A 22,698-nucleotide genomic window follows, 5' to 3' on the forward strand; every position below is an offset into this window, starting at 1 on the left:
TTCTCACACCCTCACTCTTATCCTCACATTCTCACACCCTATCTCACCCTCATGTTCTCACACCCTCACGTTCTCACACCCTCACGTTCTCACACCCTCACGTTCTCACACCCTCATGTTCTCACACCCTCACTCTCACCCTCACTTTCACTCTCACTTTCACTCTCACATTCTCAACACCCTTACATTCTCACACTCTTACATTCTCACACCCTCACATTCTCATACCCTCACTCTCACCATCACATTCTCACACCCTCACATTCTCTCACCCTCACATTCTCTCACCCTCACATTCTCACACCCTCACATTCTCACACCCTCACTCTCACCCTCACATTCTCACACCCTCACACCCTCACTCTCACCCTCACATTCTCACACCCTCACACCCTCACTCTTATCCTCACATTCTCACACCCTATCTCACCCTCACGTTCTCACACCCTCACGTTCTCACACCCTCACTCTCACCCTTTCACTCTCACTTTCTCAACACCTTTACATTCTCACACTCTTACATTCTCACACCCTCACTCTCACCCTCACATTCTCACACCCTCACATTCTCACACCCTCACATTATCGCTCCCTCACTCACCCTTACATTCTCACACCCTCACATTCTCACACCCTCACATTCTCACAGTCTCACACGCTCACATTCTCACACCCTCACCCTCACATTCTCACCCTCACATTGTCACACCCTCCTCACATTCTCACACCCTTACATTCTCACACTCACATTCTCACACCCTCACCCTCACATTCTCACACCCTCACATTCTCACACCCTCACTCTCTCCCTCACATTCTCACACCCTTACATTCTCACATCCTCAGTCTCACACCCTCACATTCGCACACCCTCACTCTCACCATCAAATTCTCACACCCTCACATTCTCACACCCTCACATTCTCATACCCTCACTCTCATCATCACATTCTCACACCCTCACATTCTCACACCCTCACATTCTCACACCCTCACATTCTCACACCCTCACTCTCACCCTCACATTCTCACACCCTTACACCCTCACTCTTACCCTCACATTCTCACACCCTCTCTCACCCTCACATTCTCAGACCCTCTCTCACCCTCACATTCTCACACCCTCACGTTCTCACACCCTCACATTATCGCGCCCTTACTCACCCTTATATTCTCACACCCTCACACCCTCACCCTCACCCTCACCCTCACATTCTCACACGCTCACATTCTCAGACCCTCTCACCCTCACATTCTCACACCCTTACATTCTCACACTCTCACATTCTCACACTCTCACATTCTCACACCCTCACCCTCACATTCTCACTCTCTCACATTCTCACACTCTCACATTCTCACACCCTCACATTCTCACACCCTCACTCTCACCCTCACACCCTCACACCCTCACTCTCACCCTCACATTCTCATACCCTCACTGTCACCCTCACATTCTCACACCCTTACATTCTCACACCCTCACAGTCTCTCACCCTCACACCCTCACATTCTCACACCCTCACTCTCACCCTCACATTCTCACACCCTCACACCCTCACTCTCACCATCAAATTCTCACACCCTCACATTCTCACACCCTCACCCTCACATTCTCACACCCTCACATTCTCACTCTTCACTCTCACACTCACATTCTCACACGCTCACATTCTCACACCCTCACTCTCTCACTCTCACATTCTCACACCCTCACTCTCACCCTAACATTCTCACACCCTCACATTTTCACACCCTCACTCTCACCATCAAATTCTCACACCCTCACCCTCACTCTCACATTCTCACACCCTCACATTCTCACACTCTCACACCCTCACATTCTCACACTCACATTCTCACACCCTCACATTCTCACACGCTCACATTCTCACACCCTCACCCTCACTCTCACTCTCACTCTCACTCTCACATTCACATTCTCACACCCTCACTCTCACCCTAACATTCTCACACCCTCACATTCTCACACCCTCACATTCTCACACCCTCACATTATCGTGCCCTCACTCACCCTTAGATTCTCACACTGTCACACCCTCACCCTCACATTCTCACATTCTCACACGCTCACACGCTCACATTCTCACACCCTCACCCTCACATTCTCACACCCTCACATTCTCACACCCTCACTCTCACCCTCACATTCTCACACCCTTACATTCTCACACGCTCACATTCTCACACCCTCACCCTTACATTCTCACACCCTCACATTCTCACACCCTCACTCTCACCCTCACATTCTCACACCTTCACTGTCACCTCACACCATCACCCTCACACACCCTCACCCTCAAATTACCTAGTCCCCAAGTTGGGAGCTACTGTCTACTTCTGGTGACCTCCGTCTCGGAGGTTGCCCTGCCTTGTGATCTTTCTTCACGCTGGTGTCGGGACTCATTTATCCTACAAATAGTTACTGAGTGCCTCCTGGCAGACAGGCTTCTCTCTGTCACGGGATTTATGTTCTCACAGAGGGAGACGAGTGGCAAACAACTAAATACATTCCCCCTGCGGGCCATGCGGCAGACGAAACGAAGACGTGACTTGCGGACGGGAAGGGTCCACTTCAGATGAGTGGTTTAGGGATGTGTCTCTTGGGGAGGTGACATTTGGCCGAGGACCTGAGGAGGATCCCTGAAAGCTGTGAGGTGGCTGCTCCAGGCTGCAGAACAGGCAGCCTGGGTGAGCATCAGCATGGCGAGGTGGAGAGACAGCAGTGTCGCTGGAGACCAGTATGGCTGGAGACAAGCAGGCGTGGGCACGGTGGGAGGCAGAGCGAGCTCTCGAGTCTAGTTTCCATTCTGTCCTAGGAGACCGCCAGAGGGTCTTGAGCTGGGAGGTGAGAGGGTCTGGTGCACATGTTAATGAAACCGTCTGGCTGAGAGTGGCATGTGGGAGGTGAGGTGGAAGGCTGGCGGAGAAGGGGCCTATGGACCTGTTACCTGAGGCCTCTGTTGTCATCTGTCACCGGGTGGGAGTCTGAACCAATCTGAACCAAAGGTGCTGCCTTCGTTGCTGTGCGAGTCACTGGAACTGACCGGGGAGGCATCCCTGTGTTTGAAAGGGGAGCTGTGATGAAGGAGAAGCGGGCTTCTCTTGGGAGAGGGGGACTCTGTCACCAGAGATGGTCTCGAAAACCTGAATTACGAGAGCGAGAGCAGGGAGGAAATGTGCCAGGGGGGCTTCAAGGCCCCAAGTAGGGAGAGTGTGATGGGGTCCGCAGCAGGGTTCATCGTGTCCCTGCAGCTGGCCGGTGGGTCTAGCCTGCCTAGATCCGAGACCAAAAACCAGAGGCAGGGGCTCTCTGTGTGTGTGCGTGTGCGTGCGTCTGTGCGCGTGTGTGGAAGTACCCATACAGAAATCATTATGTACAGACCAAAAAGTTGAATGGGATGAACAGAGAATTCTCTGAAGCGAATGCCGTTTTCATGCATGTTTACATATTGTCTCTGTTCCTCTGTCTTTTTCAGCATCGTCATCCTTTATTTGAGATTTGGAGCACAAGTACTACAAGACAATTTTGTAGCAGAGCTGTCAACTCACTACCAGAATTATATCCTTTTAACTGGAGGCCCTGGCTGCAGGAGGCCTGCTTAGCATTGCAGCGGTTAGTGGCTCAGATTTGCCCCTTTCAAGAGGAGACAAGTCAGCTCCTCACGCCCTGTTCTCTGGAGGCCTCGTCTCTGCTGAGAGGCATCTCAGTTGGCCCTGCTGCAGCCCAGGGACAGGGCAGCCTGTCCTTCCTCTGTACACAAGAAGCTTGAGCCTGGAGGGCTCAGTAGTTCCCCCAGGTCAGGTTTTGGGTGGCAGAACCCGGTTCCAAACCCAGGGAGGCTGGTGCTCTGGAGCGTGCCCACACCACCCTGCTTTCCACCCAGAGGGGCAGGCGCCATGAGGTAAATGAGGTGCGGTCGCCCCTCCACACCACGGGGCTCCAAGCCCCCTCTGCCCTCCAGCAGAGCACTGCGGGGTGGCTGAGGGCTGCCGTGCACCTCCTGTCTGCCCCGGGGGTCTCTCTCTCATCATCACTGAGATATAGGGGTGACAGTCATGGCAAGTTGAGCCTGTGTCTGTAGGGAAGAGCTCGTAAAATACTAAGACCCCCTTCGATTCCCGCTGTGCCCGAAGCCAGTGGGGCAGGGCTGTTGCCTCCAGGGAGCCCTGGCCTCGCCCAGAAGTCGGAGAGGTGATGTGTGTGCTTGTTGGCACACACTCTTTTTTGGGGACACTGCAGGAGTTAATCGTTTAAATCTTGGGTTCTTTGGGATTTCTTATGTCCCAATTAATGCATGAATTAATACACAATTTTTTCAAATTTTTGTGACTGAATTTCATGGTAAGCTTTTATCAGATTTTCATAGGGGTCTGTAATCCAGAAAATATTCAGAACAATTGGTTTGAGAGTTTGTTTCCAATTCTTTATTTCATTATTGTGTCTAGAAACCTTGATTTGCCGTTTGCCCGTGGCCTTCCTGCCCTTTTCATGTAACTTCATCTCTTCTGGCCCTGCCCTCGGTGCCAGTGACAGGATCGCCACCAGATGGCTCAGTGGAGCTAGGTTTCCACTGATGTGAGAGGCCACAGTTTATCTGTTATTTACTGTGACTTTGAAGAGTCCTTGTGACCCCTGGCTGTGGGCTTGAACTGTGGAGTCCTGACGTCTGGGTTAGGGACCCCCTGGCACTGACAGGGGCTTGGCACCAGAAGGGGCTGCTGATTGCAGGACGAGCGGTCGGGCTGAGGCACAGCCTCTGACTGATGTGTCCAGATACCGTGTTCCTTCCCTTGACAGCACTACCAGCCGAGTTCTTATCTTTCTATGGCCTGTTGAACTTCTATCTCTACACCTTGGCCTTTGTATATTCTCCGTCGAAGAATGCCCTCTATGGTAAGCCACCCTGGGGTCTGGGCTGCTGGCCAGGTAGCGGGCGCAGAAGCCTGTGTTCCTCCATGACCCACTTCCTGGGTTTCCCATTCATGTGGGCACTGTGATTCCCAGTGACTTCTCTTGGCAGAGAGACAGTGAGTTGAAATGTTGAGCTCTGAGGTGAGTTGGGGGCCAGCATACGTAGAACCTGCGTTGTGTCCTTCCCACACAGTCAACATACTCATTTTGTTAGTGTCAGTCCTCAGCTTACGCTGTTCGGTTGGGGATTTTTTGACTTTACAGAGGTGCAAAAGCAATACACATTCAGGAGACATCACACTTTGAATACCCAAACAACCATTCTGTTTTTCACTTTCAGTACAGCATTGAGTAAATTCATGAGATGGTCAACATTTATTACAAAACAGGCTTTGCTCCTTTGATCCCAGCACTTTGGGAGGCCAAGGCAGGAGGATTGTTCGAGGCTGGGAGTTTGAAACCAGCCTGGGGAGCAAAATAGAGACCCCATCTCTACAAAAAATTTAAAAATTAGACAGGTGTGGTGACGTGCCTATAATCCCAGCTACTCTTTTGGCTGAGGAAGGATGATCACTTGAGCCCAAGAGGAGAGGCTGCAGTAAGCTATGAGCACGCCGCTGCACTCTAACCTCGGGGACAGAATGAGACCTTTTCTCTTAAAACAAAAATTAAATAAGCTTTGCATTAGATGATTTTGCCCAACTAAAGGCTAATGTAATAACACTTAAGGCAGAATAGGCTAAGCTGCGATGTTCGGTACCTTAGCTGTAGTCAATGCATTTTTGACTTAATGATATTTTCAACTTAACAATGGGTTTATCAGGACATAACCCCATCGTAAGTCAAGGAACATCTGTAGTAGTGTTGTGACCATTAAAAAGAAAAGCCAAAACATACAGAAAGTCACCCAATAATGAAACCAAAACAACCCTCTTTCACAGGGAGTGAAAAGGATGGGAGCTCTCTAGAACATAGGCAGCCCCCCGCACCCCCCAACATCTTACAGTGTGCTGGCACTTTCCCAGCACCTTCACAAACGGCGTCTCACTGAAGCTTGACAGCAACTTTATGATAAACTTATAATCATGCCCATGTTACGGAAGAAGCAGCTCGCTGCAAGTCCAAGGACTGGGCCGGGGCAGGCAGGGCAGAGCCGCGTCTCCTGGGGCCTGTGTTCGGCTCCCCACTCCCTGTGTCAACAGGAGGCAGCTCGCCCGCGGGCACCGGCAGCCTGCCTGCTCCTTCCCACAGGCTGCCTCCCTCAGCCTTCAGGACGTCCCTGCCAGGCAGGCCAGGCCAGCCCTGTCTTGTAGATGAGAAAATAGCCTCATGAGATTTGATGATGGCAGCATCTGCAATTTGAATCCAGCTCTTCCCGACTCCCATCCTTTGTCTGGGACAACATCCTGCCTGTCCAGGCTCATCACGTCAGTTGCTTGAGATGAAAATGCTCTTTTTGGTTTTCAGAGTCCCAGCTGAAAGACAATCCTGCCTTCTCCATGCTGAATGATTCCGATGATGATGTGATTTATGGGTGAGTCCTGTCCCTCAGAAGGCCGGCACACCTGGGCATCCCAGCCCCTGTCCCTCAGAAGGCCGGCGCACCTCGGGCATCCCAGCCCCTGTCCCTCAGAAGGCCGGCGCACCTTGGGCATCCCAGCCCCTGTCCCTCAGAAGGCCGGCGCACCTCGGGCATCCCAGCCCCTGTCCCTCAGAAGGCCGGCACACCTCGGGCATCCCAGCCCCTGTCCCTCAGAAGGCTGGCACACCTTGGGCATCCCAGCCGCTGTCCCTCAGAAGGCCGGCGCACCTTGGGCATCCCAGCCCCTGTCCCTCAGAAGGCCGGCGCACCTCGGGCATCCCAGCCCCTGTCCCTCAGAAGGCCGGCACACCTTGGGCATCCCAGCCCCTGTCCCTTAGAAGGCCGGCACACCTTGGGCATCCCAGCATGGCCTTGCATGTTTACTGAATGGGTTACTATTCTAAAATTATTTTTAAGGTATGAAAGCATTTACTTTGGAGTGTCGAGTGGCTTGTGGTTTTCTGTTTTCACAGTATTCGGGCTTAGATGTGGTGGTATTCCTTTCTGCTGGCTACCTGTGGGGCGTGCTGGCCACGGGAAGAACTGTGCTCTCTGGACTGATGGGTCCTGGGAACTGGGGGTGGGGGAGAGGAGGATGGGGTCAGCAGCAGTAGCAGTTGGAGATAGAAAATTGAGGAAGCAAAGCTGTGGTCGAATTCCTGCAGGGATGGTGTGTCAGTGTGGAAGAGGTGTATAAAGAGCTGTCAGAAGTCAGACGGTCTCAAAGGTCTGTTTCCTCACAGGAGTGACTATGAAGAAATGCCGCTGCAGAACGGCCAGGCCATTCGGGCCAAGTACAAGGAGGAGTCAGACAGTGACTGAGCCCTGGCCAGCCCAGCAAGGCGACAAGGTGCCTGGATGCTTTCCCCGGTGACCGTCTGCTGACCTTCCCCTGTTATATTCAGACTTTCCTTATAAGCCGAGATTTCCTGTTCCTCATTTGTTTACATATTTTTTTAAAGGAAAACCAAAACTGAGGGCAAATTTAAATGTTTAGCTAAATTTATTGCCTTGGTGGCTATGAGAAGAGAGGTGCTGATAACAAGTTTCAACAGCCAAATCCTTTTTTACGAAGATTTCAGATGAGAGAGCATGTTTTCAGTGATGAGGAGGAAATCACACATTTTTAGTAGAGTGAATTACGTACTTTTTTTTTTCTGTGATCATTCACTGATTCCAAGTTCACGGGCCGCCTGTGACTAGGTCCTCAGCGTGACAGCCTCACCCTCTTTTTTCCCTTCTCCCTGGTACTGTTTTTTGGCCTTTTAAACTCAAAGGGAAGCCTTATCTGTGGCCGCTTCAGGGCAGTCCTTCCTCGTTGAGTGGCCAGTGCCCTGGGTAACCAGGTGGCTGAAGTGATTGGTCACTTACATGGACTGCGTTTGGTGCAGTGTGTGTTGTGACTCATCAGGGGAATGGGGGATGCCTGGGTTCCAACCCTTCACGTCACCAAAGGGGAAGTAATAGTGTGGAGTTCTGAGGAGGGTTTGATAAGTTGAATAAGAAAAGGCTAAGGTAATTTACAGGTTACCAACTCCTGTGGGGAAGGTCTTATTGCTGTGGTGCTTTTCAGGGGCCTGTGTGTACACACATCACTAAATGGATTTCCCTGTGGGTGGTAAATTGGGCAGGAGAGGAACCCTTATCATTGCAATAAATGGCAGTTTCTGCAATTCTGTTGAATATGAAATGCCACAGAGCCTTATTTATTTATTTATTTAAATGAAAGCTAAATGAGGAATCAGTCACAGTGGCTCACACCTGTAATCTCAACACTTTGGGAGGCCAAAGTGGGAGGATCACTTGAGCCCAGGAGTTTGAGACCAGATTGGGCAACTTAGGGAGACCCCGTCTCTATAAAACATTTAAAAAGTTAGCCGGGCATGCTGGGGCATGCCCGTAGTCCCAGCTACTCAGGAGGCTGAGGTGGGAGGATTGCCTGAGCCCTGGAGGTCGAGGCTGCAGTGAGCCATGATTGCGCCACTGCACTCCAGCCTGGATGTCAGAGCGAGAACCCGTGTCATTCATAAATAAATAAATAAAGCTTCATGAAAGATTGATAGAATATTTTAGATTAGTTATTGGCAAAAAGGTTTTAAAACTCATATTTGGAAACAAAATGAAAAGTAAAATGTTTTAAATGGTTCATGGAAAACGTATTTGGGTAGAAGGCAACTCGTGCTTCCGGAAGGGGTTCCCTGTCCTCCATGCGTCACATAGCGGTCAGGTAGGGATGACCTGCTCTGTGAAGTCCTTGGCACCGTTGAATCTGTGGCATCATAGAAAGCCCTGGAGCTTCCCCGTTCCTTTTAGTCAAGGACTCCATATAGAAGTCTCGTGTGGACGTCTCCTATGCTTTCCTCTTCACCTCTGCAGTCACACATCTATTAACATCCGGTAACTGTGGGCAACCTGACTGATGCCGTCTTGGCGATTGAGGTCCAGAAGATGATAGTTCCGCAACCCAAACAGTACCTACTTTTTTTCTTCATCTATGCATTGACTCTCAGATTACCATGCAGAGCTTCAAATTAGCATCCACGTTAAGTAGTGCTAGGACTTTAGAGAGATGTTCATGAGAAACTATTTGTTATGACTTTCCTTTGTATCTTTCCTTTTAATTTAAACTTTAGTGATAATGTACTTTTAATATGGGTTCCATTCACATTGTTTTAAAAACCTTGTAAATATGAATGTTTAAGACAACTTACTGCAAGGGTAATTTAAGTTTACATGATTTTTAAATTTGCAATGATGTGTTTTTTTTTTTTTCTGTGTATGGAAAGAAATTTTGTTACCAAATTTTACAACTTCTAATAAGACTACTATAATTTTATGTAAACTGATGAAGACTTGTGCTGATTAACATGTTCTGTGATACAGTTTACAATTTTTAATCATTATAAAATAATTGTCCATGATTTGGAATGCTGTTACTTACCAGTAAATGTAAAATATTTGAGGCATTTAGCCATACACACACTAGAACTTTTTAAAACTTATCTTTGTCCTATAGTGTAATTATAAACTGATGACTTATCTTCATACATTGAGTTGTCATGCATCAGTGAAATGAAAAATATGGGATTTATTTACTTTTTGTAACTAAGTTGGAAATAAGAAAAAAATTAGTACTTTAAGGGGAAAATGGTTCTTATTAAGTCATGTATTTTCAACTTGTCTTCCCTGGTATATCATAAATATCAACTTATTACATACCCCATGTAAAATTTTGCTTAAACTCTCTAGCACTTGGCATGTAGAATATGTACCATAGGTATCCGGTTAAAACACTAAAGTCTGCCAGAAACTTTTGACAGTAGCAAGAAAATTGTTGAAGAAAAAATAAACTATTTACTGAGGGTAGTTATGTTAAAGTTTTTGCGAACTTAAAGGGCTGACTTTAGTTCTTTCATGGTAATGGCTTGAGTAACACCATCTTTGGGATTTTTTAAATACTGGTCCAGTCTAGCAGAACTTGGAAGATGACCAGAGGTATTTCAGTTTCCCTAGGGAGAGCTTCATTATCCATGTGGATAATAAGTCTGCTTGATTTATTATTAAATCATTACAGCAGTGAAGTGGTGCCATTTTCTCTCTCTTAAGCCCCATTTGAAAGGCTAGAGAAGGGGATATATATACTATATTCAAGGTTTGTAAGGTTGTTACTGTACATAATTGCAGATTGCAGTAAAAGCTTAGATACGTTATGTAAACCCAACCCACTAAATGAGCAGGTTACAAGACAAATGTTACCAGCCCCAAGTATTTTATGAACTATTTACTGAGGGTAGTTATGTTAAATAGATTATAATGTGGTAAATTATTTCCTGAATCCTTTATCACAGGAAAAACACAGATCCTCATAAAAGGGATAATTAAAAGGGATGTCTCTGAACATTTAGTGAAGATGAGACTTAAAACATGAAAGTGTATTTGTGTATTCTGAGGGTTTTAGAAACCAGTTGCCTTAGAGGTTAGACTTCTGGGGGGGGGGGCGGAAAGATACAAATCTTTTCCCCTGGCCAAAGGGAAGTTGTGTGAGTCTGTGACATCTTGTGATGCTGTTTATCTTGGTTTGACATTGGAGATACGCTGGTAACTATAACACCATACTATAAAACAGAAGAATTTTCTGCTACTGAAACTGCCTTTTTACAAAATGACTGTAAATATTTGTAAAGTAACACTAAACTTTAAGCCCAGAAGGAGAGGTTCTAGAGCCATGTATTCAGCTGGGGACCTGTCCTTGGAGCACAGTGCCACCCCATCACAGTGTTGCTGTCATCAGGCAAAAGTGAATGAGCAAATTCGTGTTTTGCGAATGGCTTAATTCTGACACTACCTTTCTGGTAAATGTTAATAAATTTTTAATATTCACTTCTATGTGTCTTGATTTGTTTGCTCTTTGTGTGTGGAGTTAATTTGGCCTTGCAGACATAAATGCTTTAATAAAGCGGCTTTGGCGGTAACAGAAGGGCTTTTCCATTTCAGCAGGCAGGCATGGAGGTGTCTTTATTGCCACGTCTGACATAGCCTGGGGAAGAGCACTAAAGATGGAGACAAGTCCTGGGTTTGGGCCCATCTCCCTACTTGGATGTGTGACTTTAAACCAATCAGATAACCTCCAAACACATTTTCTGATTTTTAAATGACTGCAAATTGTTGACATAAAATGAGTGAGTGTGAAAGCCATTTTGTAAGCTATGAAGTACTAAAACAATTTGTGAGCCCTACAGAGAACACGGGATTAACAGTTAAGGTGTCACAGCTTTGGGCCAAGTGTGAGCTCTCTGGCTAAGAGAATAGGAATTGCTTTGGCCACCTCCCACCCCTTAATCTCTAGAAGAGGAGGGCTTAAGAATGGTGGGTGTGATGCCCAGGGGTAGGAATCTAACCAGAGCCCAGCAGAGACGTCAGGATCCTGGTCCCATGGGTGAAATGAGTACATCATAGAGAGGACCACAGCAGAACTGCAACTTTTTGTTTGCATAGTTTTTTTTTTTGAGGCAGAGTCTCGGTCTGTCACCCAGGCTGGAGTGTAGTGGCGCGATCTTGGCTCACTGCATGCTCCGCCTCCCAGGTTCACGCCATTCTCCTGCCTCAGCCTCCCGAGTAGCTGGGACTACAGGTGCCCGCCACCACGCCCAGCTAATTTTTTGTATCTTTAGTAGAGACGGGGTTTCACAGTGTTAGCCAGGATGGTCTCGGTCTCGTGACCTCATGATCTGCCTGCCTCGGCCTCCCAAAGTGCTGGGATTACAGGCATGAGCTACCGCACCCGGCCTGGTTGTATAGATTCTGAAGTCACTCACTAAATACGAAGAAATCATTTATGATACTATGCAGACCATGGAGAACACAACAGACTCTAGATTTGAATAATTTATTCTAACAAAAGTATAAAGTATGGAAAATTAGTGTCTATGAATCATTTCAGAGAGTAGAGCAAGTTTCACACTAGCAGATTTCAGATTTTAGCACCTTTGAAAAGAAATATTCAGAGTTAAGACAAGTGGCAACGCAGGCTGCAGGTGACCTACAGGGATACTCATCTGACTTCGGTGCCGTTCACATCACAGTGTGGTCATTTGGTTTTTTCCTCTACATTGTGAGAGTGCCACAAAACACTTAAAGAGAACAAGGAGAGAGTTCACTGAATTCATGGCTGGTGGTTAGAGGATGTACTAGAGACAAAAGGAGAAAGGCCATAGGCTGAACTGCAAGTCAGATAGACAGTCCGAAGGCGCTGACGATGCAGTACATGGTCTTATTCTCCCATCGCACAGTGCAGCTCCCTGCGTGAGGGAAGAGAGCAGCATTTAAGGCAGGGAAAGCTGGGGGACGACGTTTTACTCACAATAAGGCCAACAGTCAAGTACCTATAGGCTACACAAAGAACCTTGGCAAGTCTATTATAAAATGTTTTAAAAGGTTGATAAACATACATTGCATTCAAAGAAACGTCCAGTCACATATTTCACACAACAAAACTTCATAAACATGAATGAAAATCATACCGTCAGTAGAGCTGTCCCAGAAGCAGGAACTTGCCGTGTGTAATCCAGCCCCATTCTTCTGCATGATTACACAGGTCACTTAAGTTAAAACAAATTTTTATTAGAGAAGTCTACCGGGTAACACAAATGTCATTCTCTCCACTTTTTTTTTTTTTTTTGAGATGGAGTCTCACTCTGTCACCCAGGCTGGAGTGCAGTGGCGCAATCTCGGCTCACTGCAACCTCTGCCCCTCCAGGTTTAAGCAATTCTCCGCCTCAGCCTCCGGAGTAGCTGGGATTACAGGCATGTGCCACCACGCCCAGCTAATTTTTTGTATTTTTAGTAAAGATGGGGTTTCACCATCTTGGCCAAGCTGGTCTTGAACTCCTGACCTCGTGATCCACCTGCCTCGGCCTCCCAAAGTGCTGGGATTACAGGCATGAGCCACTGCGCCCGGCCCATTCTGTCCACTTTCAGCAAAAGTACATAGCTCCACATGGTTGATGTTCTCAATAAAAATTATAGGGACAGATTGCCTCGTCTCACTACATTGACAAATTATAGGTGCTCCTTGACTTACAGTGTCCCATAAACCCATCATAAATCGACAATATATAAAAATTAAGTTGCAAATGCACTTAATACCCTGGTAAATCCATCATAAAGTTGAAAAATCCTAAGTTGAACCACTGTTAAGTTGGGGGCTGTCTGTACACGCTCCCTCTCCACTTCACTTGTTCTAAAAGCATCTGATGGGACTTTCTGTAAGATCCCGCTTCACAAACGCCCTGCAACTGTACCAGCAGCCAAATGGTCAAGTGTATGCTAACGTATGCTACACACACGACCGACTCCCACCAGGAGCCTTCCTTGAGGTGGGGCCACGTTAGCTGTTGTTTCTGGTACTGGATGCCCCTCTGATCAGTGTTAAAAAACTATCCCTCAAATATACAAGAAACAAAAATCCATTACCGATGTATTTAAACGGTTTTCCCAGCTTAGTGAGTTGGCTTAAAGTTTGTTCTACTACATTTGTGGTCCACTGGTTCACTTTGCTGTGTTGATAAGCGTTACCACCAATTGCGCTTTCTATAGCCTAGAAAACAAAGCACAAAGTGCGTCCCGGTTAACCAAATGCACTCACACCACCTTTCAATCAGAACTGACAGCACCCCAAGAAGTGATTTATGAAAAGTTTATTTTTAATCATGAGGGTGCCTTTGCAAATATACCTTTTAATAGTATTATATTTCATTTAAATGTTTGAAATTTGCTTTAAAAATTCAGTCTGTCAAATTATTTACACATTTTGACCTAATACTTACACTTAATGTTCACTACTACTATTAATATTTAGAGATAAGCAATACATTTTTTTTCCTGTCGAGGTTAGAAAATATTTTGCCATTCATTTCTTAAAGGTATATTACTTTTATCTACTACTATCTAACATATACTAATACTATATATTAGAAGAATTGTATTATTTGTACAACTGACAATATACAAACCTATCCAAATAATCATATATTAAAAAATACTTTTATCCAGCATTGTTTGGGAACAGGTTATCACGTTAAGTGCATTTTTCAGATAACTAAAAGCCCTTTATATTCCAAAACTTATTTTAGGTTTATGATGACATTTTTTTATTTTGATTTTTCTGAGGCAGGGTCTCCTTCTGTTGCCCAGGCTGGAGAGCAGTGATGCAATCTTGGCTCACTGCAGCCTTGACCTCTGGCGCTCAAGCAGTCCTCCCACCTCAGCTTCCCCAGTAGCTGGGACTGTAGGCATGTGCCACCATGCCTGGCTAGTTTTTTGTAGAGATGAGGTCTTGCTCTGTTGCCCAGGCTGCTGTCAAATGCCTGGGCTCAAGTGATCCTCCTGCCTCAGCCTCCTAAAGTGCTGGGATTGCAGGCATAAGCCACAGCACCCAGCCCAACTTTTCTCCTTTATTATACGCTTACTTCTTTTTCTATGCTATATTCTTTGGGGGTTATCTGACAATGCAAGGCTCACTGTCGCTGTTCTCGCTAAGCTTATCGCTATGATACTGCCATTGTGTGATTTTCTGGGTTTTTCAGCGTCAGCTCCCCTTTCACATGGATGCCAGTGTGCTTGCATCTCAGCAACTTTCTTCTCTACCCCTAACTTGCTGTGCTAGAAACCAGGAACCTGAGTTTCTATGACACTTATGACCTAAAGTGAAAATAACAACATTCAGTGAGGGCCAAGGTCTGTCCTCAGACAGGCAGAGCAAACCAGCAGTCTGGGGATCTGAGCTGTGCACGGTGGGGACAGACTGGTATCTGATGCCTGCGGCTTAGATCCAGTGACCTTGCTTTTGAGGACCTAAAACCTCCCTAGGTCACTCTGATTTCTACCTACAGACCTGCCGATCATCTCCCTGGGACTCTGAGTAGTCATGTTAGACACAGGGCTGGCTTACTTCTTGTCCTCTGCCACTATGCTCCCTCCCAGCTCAGAGGCTGCAAGAGGGCTGGGGGGCCAGAAGTCCCAGTTTAAGAGGACAGCGGTATTACTAGACCTGGGCATTGTCAAAAGGTGGGGGGGCTTTGTTTAAGCTAAACCTCTCCCTCCACCAGCTCTGCCTCCTCACATACTTTGAAACTCAGTTTTTCAAGGAGGAGGGAACTCTCCACCAACTTTGGACCTGCGCAAATTGACTACTACCCAATATTTAGGGTCACTTGAGTACAGAATTACCTGCAGTCCCTGCAATAGGGGGGAACGGGGAATGTGCACTGCCCCCACTTCCCACGGGGCCTTGTCCCCTCTTTTTACTGCATTACCCCTACTTCTACTCATTCTTCAGATTTCAGCTCGAAATGGTCCCTGAACTCCCTGGGTGGGTCACATTCCCCGTTCAATGCTCTCACAGCACCACCACTAGTGGCACTTACCACACAGCAAATGCAGGCTGACACTTTCCAGGGGGACTGTTTGATGTGTCTGCTCTGCCCACCCCTCAGCTGTAAACTCCAGGAGGGTATATGCCCTGCGTGCTCCCTATGTACTTTCTGAATGAATAACAAACATCCCTTCTGTCTCTCTTCCTCTTCATGATCAATAACACAATAAAATGTGAGTTTAAAAATGTAAGAAAAGTAAGCATATAGGCCCCAAACTGGATCACCAGGTCCAGAATAACTGGAAGTTAACTGTTCAATTTTCTTATACTCACTCTTTCTTCATTCAACCCTGGAGACATCTATTTGTATGCCAGGAGTCTTTTATGCTTAAAAGATTATAGAATCAAGTCTTGGTGATATTCAGGAATAATGCTATGTACATAAAATTCCTTGTCTGATTTAAAATATGTAATTTGTATAACATAGAAGCAATTCTTAACTAGCTATTTGCTGAAGTAAAAACTGTTATTTGAAACACCAAAACACACAGACTCGGTCAAAACAATTCCAAGATAGTATTTAAAACACATTATTTTCTCTAATATAAGCCATTAATCAAACCTTTAAGAAGTGAGCATTTATCCTCTTACCTCTTTTACAATGTTGCTCACTTCATCAACAACAAAAGCAGTCTGCAAGGAAGAACATTCAGTTAAGTTTATTTAAAAGACATTTCCACTACATTGATAAATGCAAATTTACGTAATGAACATAATTTAGAAATGAAGACCTTAGAAATAATCTAAGTAGACTGTTCACTTTAGCAAGGATGGATGGCTTTACAGTCTTCAGAAACCAGAAGACTAGAATACATGTACGTAATGTAAAGGTGTTCTGTTTTATTTATTTATTTTTAAGACAGAGTGTTGCTTTGCAGACCAGGCTGGAACACAGTGGCATGATCTCGGCTCACTGCAATCTCCGCCTGCCAGGTTCAAGTGATACTCCTGCTTCAGTCTCCCAAGTAGCTGGGATTACAGGTGTCCTCCACCACACCCAGCTAATTTTCATATTTTTAGTAGAGATGGGGGTTTCACCATGTTGGCCAGGCTGGTCTCAAACTCCTGACCTCAGGTGATCCTCCCACCTCAGCATCCCAAAGAGGTGGGATTACAGGCGTAAGCCGCCACACCCGGCCCTGTTTTATTTTAATCATGCCACAATCTAAGACTTCACTTTAAACTAGAATTCATTCTCTTCTTCCATTTCAACTGACTGCTAGAATCATTAACCAACAGAGAGGCTTAATGAGTTGGGTGATTTTTGTATAAATTAACTGAAGCTGCTGAAGCAATCCATTTAAGATGTAATTCTCTCTTCCATGATGTTAACTGATTAGGAGGCCTGACCTTGAGGAAATTTTTTTTAAAGCACCATTAGTTGTAAAATGTACAATGATTATATTATTTCCAGGTAATTATTTTTCTTTCCCAGTGATGCCCTCCTACTCCAGGACTAACCACCATCTGCCAGCATGGCCGCTCTCCGTCAGTGTCTGGATGACTCAGGAAGTGAGCTGCCTGCAGTAATCTAGTGCCAGGAGTATAGTTTTCTTACTTTTCCTTTTACACATGGTAGATCTGAATGGGTAAAAGGTCATCCTGAAAATAACATCAGTCAGGCACTTGCCTGCCAATGTGCTCTTCACATGAGCACAAGCGTTTAAAGTTACAGCTGAGTCCCAGGAAAGGTACGCAGCTCTGGACATGCCTTCAAGAGGGCAACCCCCCGGGGCCCTCAGTCAACGTGCATTCTGGGGGAATCAAGGCAGAGAACCCTGACTTGGCAGTGAGTCTTCCTCCCTGCCTGGCTGCTGTCCACTGCAGGCCCTGTCCTTTCTTTTTAGGGGGGTCAGGAGCTGACTGCCCGAAGCCACCTCACTCGCTGTACTCAGAAGTCAGACTTGGAAACAAAACCAACTCACAGAGTGAATGACAGTTTGCAATATCTTAGAGATTAAGTCATTTCTGGAAGCTTAAAGGATCCTTCCAAGTGACTACAGTGACCTTAATCACAAAGGAAAGGCACTGTATCACCTCCCATATGGTTACAGTACGAAAAAGGTTGAGGGACATTTGAAAGAATTTTTAGTGGAAAGCAGAGAGTTGTATTGAATCCAGTGGACGGTTTTAACTTCTCCAAGAAAGATGAATGGTGAGTTGAGAGAATACTTACAAAGGCCCAGGCATCTACATGAAATTAGAATAGATGGAGAAAAGGCTGCTAAGAGGCTGCTGGGAGGACCAGAACGGGCCATTCGGTAAACACCTAAGACATGCCTACTACAAGGCAGCCATGGTCTCCACCTCCCAGGGCTTCCATCCCAGGTGGAACACTCATCACTCTGTCCAGCCCCTTCATTTTACACATACGCAATTAAGATCTCGAATAACGAAGCCACTTAGCCACCTCATTTGTGGGAGTCAGAATCGGACTGCAGTACTAAGCGCTTTCCTTTACAAAGCGATTTCTTTTTTAGAACAGTTTTACTCGATATTGCTATAATACATTTTCCAATATTATATTAGCAACAGTTTAAGGGGAAAGGCTTTTTCTTTGCCAACTGCTCCTGCACCAGGTCTTCTGGTCACTATTCACTTGGTTGCCATCAGCATTCAAACACCGATTATGTCATTGTCACAGGAAGTGTGTGCTAGTTAGGAAATCAGATCAAAACTGAAACTTAATCAGTCCTTAAGTTTTAGTTTTATTTTCCCTGAAAACATTCCTCGTTAAACTAAATTTCTTTTCTTTTTTTTTGTTTTTTGAGACGGAGTTTCGCTCTTGTTGCCCAGGCTAGAGTGCAATGGCGCGATCTCGGCTCACGGCAACCTCTGCCTCCCAGGTTCAAGCGATTCTCCTGCCTCGGCCTCCCGAATAGCTGGGATTACAGGCATGCGCCACCATGCCCGGCTCATTTTGTATCTTTAGTAGGGACGGGGTTTCTCCACGTTGGTCAGGCTGGTCTGGAACTCCTGACCTAAGGTGATCCGCTCGCCTTGGTCTCCTAAAGTGCTGGGATTATAGGCGTGAGCCACCGCACCCGGCCACTAAATTTCATAAATGGTAAAATATCCAACCTTACCAAATGTATCTATAGTTTATATTTTTGACAGGCTGCATAATAAATCCATAGGGCTCTATCTGAATTTCAACAAGGATTATTCAGTAAGAAGAAAAATGAGGGTTGTATCTCAGCTGCGCTCATCAGCGCTATTCCCCGAATGACCGTGAGCTTGAAGGAAAGCCATTTAACGCACACGGTGCCGATGGGTGTCTTCTGCTTGACAAGATCGTGGGCTTTATGCTACTTCCTCAAGGAGGCACTAAGACGATTTTTTCCCCAACAGTGAGCTTTCTTACAGACCTCTTAAACGGAAATGAAATGTGCTACTCATTCCCAGCGCTGCAGACCCAGGTGAGGCCCGAGACAAAGGCGCGGGGCTGCCGGGACGCCAGCCCGGGGCGGAGGGGTTGGGGGCAGGAGGGTCACCCGCACCCCCGCGGGGACACATCCAAGCCTCGGCGCTCCCAGACCGGCCGCCGCGCCCCGCTCCAGGGTGGGGCTGGGGTCAGCTCCGCAGAGCAAGGGGCGGTGATGTCATCCTCCCGGCGAGCCTGGCTGCGGGCGGGAGGCGAGGCCCTGCGTGAAGGTTTCTCTGCACCGCTCACCCGGGCGCTCTCTCCGAGTCACGCCCGACGCCTCCCCGCGCGGGAAGCTCAATCCCCTTCCCGCCCCATGCGCCAGGGAAACGGCGGCAGTGTCCGGGCAGAATGGGGCCGGGCGGAGCGCCGGCTATCGTGAACCTCAGGCCGTGGGCTGCCGAGACCGGCCTAGCTGAAGGAGGTGGGCACCCAGGTCTTCCCGGGCAGCACCGCGTGTCCTTCCGCGGCCAGGGCTCTAGGCCTCCACCCTTCCGTCGCCGACCCGGCGGTTACCTCCTCCGCAGCCTGGTAGTCTTCCATCTTTCCTCCCGCGCGTCGCCTCCGCCTCCCTCAGTGGCGCAGACTACGCAGGCGCACTCAGGCCCCGCCCCTGACCTGCCACGCCCCTCTCCGTTCGCGCCAGCCCCGCCCATGCCCAACTCCCGGGCCCCCACGGCCCCGCCCACGACGAGCTCCCGGGTCCCGCCCTTCCCTGCCCGGACCCTCACTGACCCCATCCCTGGGCGGGGCCTGCGGGTGGACCCTGAATTGGCCTCTCCTGCTGTCCTCTGGGAGGTGGTGGTTTCCATGGGAACCCGTGAGGGTAGCCGGGCAGCTCCCTAAACCTCAGCAACGGAAACAAAACACACTTACAAAAGGCAGTCCTGGCGGGGAAGCGTGATCCCCGCCCCTCCCCCGGTTTGTACCTTGTGGATTGACGCGGACTTTCAAACCGGCTCGGACACCTGGCAACTGCCAAGGCAGTGCGCCCGGTGAGACGTTGTTGCAGTTCCCTTGGGGGCTGGGATTGGCAAACTTTAGCTATCTGAATGAAACTTCCCTTTAGGGCGTTAAGTTTTCCAGGTAAATGAGAATTTTTCCTTTAAGCACCATTTAAAAAAAACATTTTGGGTGGAAAATTTTGTAAAATGTGGCACACTTCCTGACTACCTTAACCACAATGAACTAGACAGACTTGATTTGAATGTGGGTTCTTTATGGAAATTAGGAATTGCACTGGACTCTGGTAAACTGCCTTCCACGGAAAGCTGGGGCATATGCACCTGTTGGCAGGTATTCTCAGGCTCAGAGTTTTGATTTTGGCGTTTGCTTTTTCTGGTTTCATCATGCACTTGAATTCAGGCTGCTGGAACCCACTTCCCATTCTCCAGTCAGGAAGGAGCTGACTGCAAGAGTCCCAGGGACTTGGTAGAACTAAACTTCAAATCCCACATCTAATCCATCAGCAACCTTTGTTATTTCTACCCTATATGCTCAGGACCCCAGTAAAAGATTGAAATCTCTCATCTGGATTATGACCATCGGACTGTAACCTGATCGGTCTATCAGGGTCTTATTAGAGCCCTTCAAGAGGAACCTAACCCGCGATGCTTCCCTCCCCTCACCCGTTCTGCCTTGCCTTGACAATAGTTCCTATGTTGTCAGACTATAGACTAATCTTAGTGATCTTTGGGTGACTTAACTTTTAACATATCTTAGCTCAAAATCTCCTACACGGAGCCATCCTGTGACCACTGTATCTAAGGTAGCCGACCTCCTCATTCTCCATCCCTGCATCCTGTACATTTTCCTCATAGCACTTCTTTCAGTTTGCAAGAATGTATTTATGGTTGCTGGTTTATGGTGTGTCTCCATTTAGAAACTAAGTACCATGCAGGAAGGATCTGTTTTATTCACTAATGTATCCCCTTCCTTCCACATTGTGCCTGGCACATAATAGCTGCACAATTAAAATTTATTTATTTATTTAGAGACAGGGTGTCATTCTGTTGCCTGGGCTGAAATGCAGTGGTGTGAATGCTCAAGAGATTTTGAGCTAAGATGTGTTAAAGTTTAGTCATCCAAAGATCACTAAGAGTTTGAACTCCTGGGTTCAAGGTATTCTCCTGCCTTAGCCTCCTGAGCAGCTGGGATTCCAGGCACTAGCAATCACACCCTGCTATTTTTTTATATGTCTTTTGTAGAGATAGGGTCTCACCGTGTTGCCCAGGCTGGTCTCAAACTCCTGGACTTAAGGGATCCTCCAGCCTCAGCCTCCCAAAGTGCTGGGATTATAGCTGTGAGCCACCATGCCCGGCCTAACATTTATTGAATGAATCATTTCCCCCATGGGTGTTAGCTTTGCCTCAGACCCAAATGGAGAGAACTGGGGAGTGGAGGAAGATGCAACGACCTGCCTCCTTGAGGGAAACAGGGCTGGCGAGGGGAGGACAGAGCCCTGACTGACCCAAGGCTGCTGGCCCTGGGTCCTTGGCCTGAGCAGGGAGACTTGCTGAGTGGGCTGATTGCTCTCCCACACCTGGTCTTCCTCTCCTTGGATTCTGAACTTTATCTGCCTTTTGAGTTCCTTTCTTATTACCTGGCTTCAACTCCCCTGTCCTGGTGTTTCAGTCTTGTGCCTCAGTCCACATGTGATTCTGATGCTGACATTGCTTTACCTTCCTGCCGTTCTCAGCGTCACCTGAGATCTCATTTTGGGTGTTCTCTGCCTACCTGATTCCGAGCTCTCGGCCCCACCATGATCCTGAGCCAATCAGGAGCCTCTTAATTCTTTTTTCTTCTGCTACTTTGTTGTGGACCTGGAGTTCAGTAGCTAAGTGTCACAGAATTATGTGTAAACCGGTTCTGAGCGAACACTGGCAATGGAAGAGCCTTTTCATTTTTCAACCTTTTCAGTTTTCCCCACACCCTTTTAGGAACTTCCTAATTTAAATGAATTTCCTGAATGGCTGCTAGGACGGTGCATAATTAATGCATGGATCTTGTTACATTATAACTGCGGATCACAAGCATACACATAAATCAACAGAAAACATGCAAATGTTTACATGATTTTAGCTTTTATACATTGGGTACCACTCTCCAATTTTAACTATCAAATAATGTTTGTTAAATGATCATGAGATATGGCATTTTGAGACTGCCAATAAACAGTTGAACTGGTCTGTTTATCTTCATAACTATTTGTTCACTTGTTCAAGACACATATATGGAGCACTCCCTTTGTGTCAGGCTCTGAGCTGGGGTTGAGGCTACAAAGTTGACTAAAACATGGCCTTTATGGAATATATTTTTTAAAATGGATGTATCTGTAAATAGGAGGGTTTGAATTCTCTAGGCTTATGTGATGTTGTACTGCTTGGAAAAATGCAGTGATGTGGTATTATATTCTGCCCAACTGATGTAGAGTCTGTAGGGCTAAGGCATTTAAAATCGTTAAGACATTTGGCAGTTCACCAGATGCCATTGCCAGCACCTTCCATCTGCCACAAATGAATGTCCCTCAGAAGCATTGGAGCTCAGACACCTTGACTCGTAACTGCTCATGAATCTTTAGCATTCCGCCATATTTTACAATAATGTTTAGTTTCTATGCAGTAAGTCAGTGGAGTGAATCTTGGGTTTGTTTTTCAATTTGGAGGTTAGTGATAGGTTGGCAGGTTTGCGTGCAATCACCTTTCTTTCCTGGAGTCAAATTTCTTAAATACAGACTGTGGGACTGGAGCTGCCAATACCTTTATTTAGCAACTGTGGGCCTGATAATCATAGCAGTCAACGAACTGTCACATCAATAAATAACA

General features: G+C 46.9%; 2 protein-coding genes across 4 annotated transcripts in view; one reads left to right on the plus strand and one right to left on the minus strand.

Annotated features, from left to right (window-relative positions):
* TMEM181 (transmembrane protein 181) overlaps nucleotides 1-10,902 on the plus strand; it is a 73,947-nt gene extending 63,045 nt beyond the window's left edge. The window contains exons 15-18 of the mRNA XM_011976440.1: nucleotides 3,501-3,583; nucleotides 4,829-4,918; nucleotides 6,404-6,470; nucleotides 7,262-10,902. Coding sequence (XP_011831830.1) covers nucleotides 3,501-3,583; nucleotides 4,829-4,918; nucleotides 6,404-6,470; nucleotides 7,262-7,340 — 319 coding nt within the window. The 3' untranslated portion in view covers nucleotides 7,341-10,902. The remainder of the gene's footprint in view (nucleotides 1-3,500; nucleotides 3,584-4,828; nucleotides 4,919-6,403; nucleotides 6,471-7,261) is intronic.
* Nucleotides 10,903-11,890: 988 nt separating this feature from the next.
* On the minus strand, nucleotides 11,891-19,495 carry DYNLT1 (dynein, light chain, Tctex-type 1). Of its 3 annotated transcripts, none has more exons than XM_011976435.1 (5): nucleotides 19,391-19,495; nucleotides 16,042-16,083; nucleotides 13,491-13,614; nucleotides 12,539-12,596; nucleotides 11,891-12,316 (listed from the first exon to the last, which is right to left on the minus strand). In XM_011976435.1, the coding sequence occupies exons 1-4, from the start codon at nucleotides 19,415-19,417 to the stop codon at nucleotides 12,541-12,543; spliced, it is 249 nt and encodes an 82-aa protein (XP_011831825.1). In that variant the 5' UTR covers nucleotides 19,418-19,495; the 3' UTR covers nucleotides 11,891-12,316; nucleotides 12,539-12,540. The 3 variants fall into 3 exon arrangements, with proteins under 3 accessions (XP_011831825.1, XP_011831823.1, XP_011831824.1); XM_011976433.1 differs by having other exon boundaries at nucleotides 12,539-12,616; XM_011976434.1 differs by lacking the exon at nucleotides 16,042-16,083 and having other exon boundaries at nucleotides 12,539-12,616.
* Between the last annotated feature and the right edge of the window lie 3,203 nt (nucleotides 19,496-22,698).

The sequence above is a fragment of the Mandrillus leucophaeus genome, unplaced genomic scaffold (assembly GCF_000951045.1).
Source record: "Mandrillus leucophaeus isolate KB7577 unplaced genomic scaffold, Mleu.le_1.0 Scaffold166, whole genome shotgun sequence".
Lineage (NCBI taxonomy): Eukaryota > Metazoa > Chordata > Mammalia > Primates > Cercopithecidae > Mandrillus > Mandrillus leucophaeus.